The sequence below is a fragment of the Schistocerca piceifrons genome, chromosome 2, assembly GCF_021461385.2.
Source record: "Schistocerca piceifrons isolate TAMUIC-IGC-003096 chromosome 2, iqSchPice1.1, whole genome shotgun sequence".
Classification (NCBI taxonomy): domain Eukaryota; kingdom Metazoa; phylum Arthropoda; class Insecta; order Orthoptera; family Acrididae; genus Schistocerca; species Schistocerca piceifrons.
In genome coordinates this window covers 539331089-539336134 of record NC_060139.1, presented here as the reverse complement: position 1 = coordinate 539336134, position 5046 = coordinate 539331089, and the positions used below count along the sequence as shown (strand labels likewise).

General features: G+C 40.7%; 1 protein-coding gene across 1 annotated transcript; it reads left to right on the top strand.

Moving 5' to 3' along the window:
* Positions 1–652: 652 nt before the first annotated feature.
* Positions 653–2356, top strand: LOC124775561 (piggyBac transposable element-derived protein 2-like). Its single transcript, XM_047250391.1, has one exon. It carries the CDS (start codon positions 653–655, stop codon positions 2354–2356), a length of 1704 nt encoding a protein of 567 aa, XP_047106347.1.
* The last annotated feature ends 2690 nt before the right edge of the window (positions 2357–5046 follow it).

Sequence of the window (5046 nt, the reverse complement as noted above, 5' to 3'; positions counted from 1 at the left end):
TATAGCAAAAAATGGCGTGGAAACCCATGCACATTGGCGGCCGTCAATCGAAAACTACGCCGTCTGCAAATACTGTTCCACCCGTGGCAAGCAGGAGCATGCATAGAGGTGAAGCTACATGTCCGCCCCCTGTTGCGCTCGAGTCGCTAAAAACAAACGTCAGATGTCGCCAGGCGTGTCATTATGAATAAAATGTTTTATCTCAGGAGATATCAAAGAGATCACAGAGTCTTAACCCTTTAATGCATACTGTAGCTGATAAGCTACAGACCTCATTTCTCCGATTTATTCCATATGGAGAAACATTTTCGATCAAATTCGTTATGTAGCTAAGTGTATACACTCCGCTGCAGTTTCTAGTAGTTCTTCATAGCGATCATAGATGGCAGGACGAGCTGAAGCAGTTCGACAGTGAGCTGTGTGGACATACTGCCAAGTGTGTGTTTTGGCGGAAAGTTGAGGTGTGTTTTTGGTGTTTGTGCACTGATTTCTGGGTTTGAAAATTACTTTTTCATTTTGAAAACGTAAGTAGATATGGTGTAAACAGTTAATTCGAGTGTCTTTGCGATAGATTTGAAATGAGGCCTGTTTTTGTGTATGTAGCTTATCAGCTACATTTTTCATTTACTGCATTTCAGGCGCTGACGTAAAAATGTCTCGAAAGAGTCAAGAAGAAATGCTTATGGAATGGTTAGAGATTCCACTAAGCAGTGATGACGATCTTGAGTGTTTCTCTGACGATTCCATTCAAGATGAGACATATGTTGCTCCAGAATCTGTTGATTGTGATAGTGACAGTAGTGACGAAGAAAGTCAAGTACCAGTAATTAGGACTGAAGATGTTTCTGGAACAAGACAATCTGATGTTATAATGAAGGAATCGACGTCACAGTTGTCTGATAATGCTCTGAAACTGCCATGCAGCAGCAAAAATGTTACCAAAAACAGCACGAGTGTGGTTTGGAAAGATAAGCAGTTGATTATTCCCGAACTGCAGTCAAAATTTCATGGCAATACTTCGTTACCAGAAGAAGTAATAAACTTAAATACTCCATACCAATTCTTCAAACATATATTTCCATCTAAATTGTTTGATCTAATTGTCGAAGAGTCTCATAGATACAGTGTGCAGTGTAATCCTGATAGACCAATAGATTTATCCTGTGATGACATAAAAAAATTTATAGGCATCTGTCTCGTAATGTCAATAGTTCATGTACCTAATACGAGGGATTACTGGGGAGAAGTTACTGGTACTCATCTGATCAAGACAACAATGACAGTGAATCAGTATGAGCAAATACGTAAGTTTCTTCACTTCAATGACAACAGTGCAATGATACCCAGGGGTGAAAAAGGTCATGATAGACTCTTCAAGATAAGACCCATAATAGAATTGATGAGATCTCGGTTTCAAACAATACCTGTTGAGGAGTGTGTTTCTGTTGATGAACAGATATGTTCAACAAAGGCTAGAAGTTATTTGAAACAATACATGCCAAACAAGCCTCATAAATATGGATACAAATTATTTGTTATTAGTGGCATATCTGGTTATGCCTACGATTTTGAGATTTTCACTGGAGATGAAAATGAACCAGAAAAAAGAGTGACTGGGGAGGAAGACTTGGGAGCAAGTGCAAATGTTGTAGTTCGACTCAGTAGGATACTACCAAGAAATATGAACCACAAACTGTACTGTGACAATTATTACACAAGTCTGCCACTGCTTGTATGGTTACATAAACAAGGAATTTACTCACTTGGGACAGTCAGAAGAAACAGAGTGCCAGACTGCAAGCTCCCTTCAGAAGCTGAGCTGAAGAAAATGGCACGAGGTGCATCAGTAGAGCGCGTCGCAACAGTGGATGGTGTCGACGTATCAAATGTAGTGTGGAAAGATAACAAGAGTGTGATGTTGCTTTCTACACTTGCTGGACAGCAGCCTATTCATGAAGCAGGGAGGTATGACAAAAAAACAAAGTCAAGGATAACAATACCTTGTCCACAAATAATTAAGCTCTACAATAAACATATGGGAGGTGTTGACCTTCTTGACAGCATAATGGGTCGACATAAAATTCTTGTGAAAAGTCGAAAATGGTATATAAGATTGTTTCACCATCTCCTGGACATGGGAGTAGTCAATTCCTGGCTGTTGTATAGGAGAGTAGCAGAAACCAAAGGGATTAGGAGAACTATGAAACTCTCCGAATTTCGAATGGAAATTGCTCACTGTTTGTGTCGCTCAGGTCAAACTTCAGCAAAACGTGGAAGGCCAAGTAATGAACTCGAAAACCAAATACAAGCTAAGAAGACAAAGGGGCCCACTGCACATGTACCTCCAAAGATGTAAGGCTGGATCAAGTAGGTCACCTGCCTTCGTACTTGCAAGTGAGACAGAGGTGCAAAATGCCAGGATGCAAAGGATTTTCCTGGGTTCAGTGTAATAAATGTGCAGTTGCATTGTGTTTGCACAAACAAAAGAACTGTTTTCAAACTTTTCATGTAAAGTGATTATCACATGCTTGGGTACAAACCTGTTGGAACTAGATACCTTATTGTTCATATATAAAAGTGTATAAAATATACAATAAATGCTCAATATTTACAACATTAATGTCCTATTTATTATTTTAGGATTTTTCCCTTCCTATACAAAGTATTTAATCATAATCAACAATTACATTACGAGAGATTTGGTCAAAATTGAGGGAGCAAAATAAGCACATTTATTGTGGCTCGTAAGGTGTTAACTCAAAATGTAGATGATCAGCTACAAAGCCATTTTCAACAATAGTGCTTTGTTAATTTAATTTAAAAAATTTTTCAATATTTTTTTCGAAATGTAGGCACTATAAACTAAACATGGTAATTTTTACAGCTTGAAATAAAAAATCATGCATTTAAGGGTTAAGCATTGTCCTGTTGAAAGGTGCCGCCCCGATTTACAAGATTTTGTGCTAGACGAATTTCCACAGACTTTTTAATTACTGAATCCCAAAAAGTATTTAGCCAGGACCAAGATTCTTGTGGCAGAATAACCCATAGAGTGTCCTGTGGTAAAGTCGGCAGTATCCTAAGAAAACGTCAAGATAAAGTAATCTTCAGGACGCCGGCGAAGATTAGTGTACTTCTCGGTTCGGTAAAGGACGATCTTGGTGTGCAGAAGGGCATAATTTGCAAAATTCCTTGCCAGTGTGGCAAAGCTTACGTAGGTCAGACGATACGCACATTACTAGAGAGGTGCGTTGAACTTGAACGCCACACTCACCTTTCGCAGCCTAGTAAGTCGGCCGTAGCTGAGCATTGTATTACCACACGACACTCTATAGATTATTCTGCTACAAAAATCTTGGCCCCGGCTAAATCTTTTTGGGATTCAGTAATTAAAGAATCTATGGAAATTCGTCTAGCACAAAATATTATTAATCGGGACGGCGGCTTTCAAGTGGACAATGGTTGGCACACGGCGATCTCTTTAACATCTTCTGAGAGAAAATATTTTATTCATAATGACACGTCTGGTGACATCTGACGTTTGTTTTTAGCGACTCGAGTGCGCATTCCAACCGAGGGCGCAATTCCTCGCCAGTTTTTGCTGTTAAGCCGACACCGTGAACTAGCAGACTCCAGTGGCGGACGCTGACCTGAAGGTCGCTGGACGGTTGCCAGCCGAAATATTGTAGCAAGAAGTCAACATGATCCGACTACAACCCGGAACCTCATAGAATACATTGCAACGCCTTTGAATTTGTGCCTGCCATCCGTTACCAAGCAATGGATCCCATGCAACATGCGGTGTCGTATCACACCACTGATCAGAGACTAGGACCAGCCAGACTAGGAAATTACCCTCCTATACGTAAGGCAGATGGCTCCTTTTGGAGTGGTACTGTGACTGGAAAGCATAGACTGTCGATTAATGGGGTCGTATTTTGTTCAGCGATGAAAGGCGGTTCTGCACTGCTCCGGATGAGCATAGTTGGTGAGTGTGGTGGCGATCTGCGTAGAGTTCTCATTCTTTCAATGTTTTCGAGAGGTGCAACGTGTCGGGAGACATCGGATACGATTGCAGGTCAGCACTGTTAGTGAGTGAGGGAGCTCTGACGGCACAACGGTCGGCCTACGTCCTCAGATGGACAAGGTTTCTCCACACATGGAACGTGTCTCTGTGAACTGTCTGAATGATGTTGCGGTACTCCTATGGCCAGCGAGATCACCATCTGTGACTCTGATGGAACGTGGGTGGGACCGGCTCGGACATTAACACTGTCACAATGCCGGTACCCAGTTCATCACGACCAATTACGGCAACTGTGAGACAGCTTACCTCAGACGAGGATTCAGTGGCTTTCTGATATCTTCCCCAACCGAATCATTGTACGTATGTATCCATGCAGATGGGAGTGGTGGTTGGGGATGGAAGGGGGAGGGGGCATGCAATGTCTTGGCGATTAGCGGGCTCGTGCTGTTAAGTTCTCGGTCAACTTGAGTCAATTTCATAATCACTACAATAACATTACATCTGCTCTCTAACGGAACTTTTAGTCATTTTAATAAATATAACGAATATTTTACGTTGGACACTGATAATTAGACTGACGAAATTAAGGGAAGCAATCAGACGAAAAGTATTCTGAGGTGTTGTTTATCGAACAGGTTGATGACAGGAATTTACATTGACGTATGTAACGGTGGGCGAAAGATATTCCCTGCCACTTTGCAAATTCAGTCACCAGGTGACATCTATAATAATGGATAAAACATGTCTTGGCTTTGTATTTTCAAATTCAGTTATTGCAAAAGTGTGAGATATGTTCTACCACTATCAAAAGATGTCCCTTTCTTCCAGTGGTGGTAAAAGCACAAGTTCTTGTATTATAATAATGTTTATAATTGTAACAGTTGAATAGGTTGCTTAGCAAATGTGTAATTCACGCTATCAAGAATGTACAAATTAATTACATATCAATATCTTCGGCAAATATATTACTTTTGACAACCTAACTGTTATGCGCTCAACATGATCGTTCCATGTTAGTT

What these genes read in the sequence shown, in the direction of transcription:
- LOC124775561 (XM_047250391.1), top strand. Translation starts at nt 653, where the DNA reads ATGTCTCGAAAGAGTCAAGAAGAAATGCTTATGGAATGGTTAGAGATT.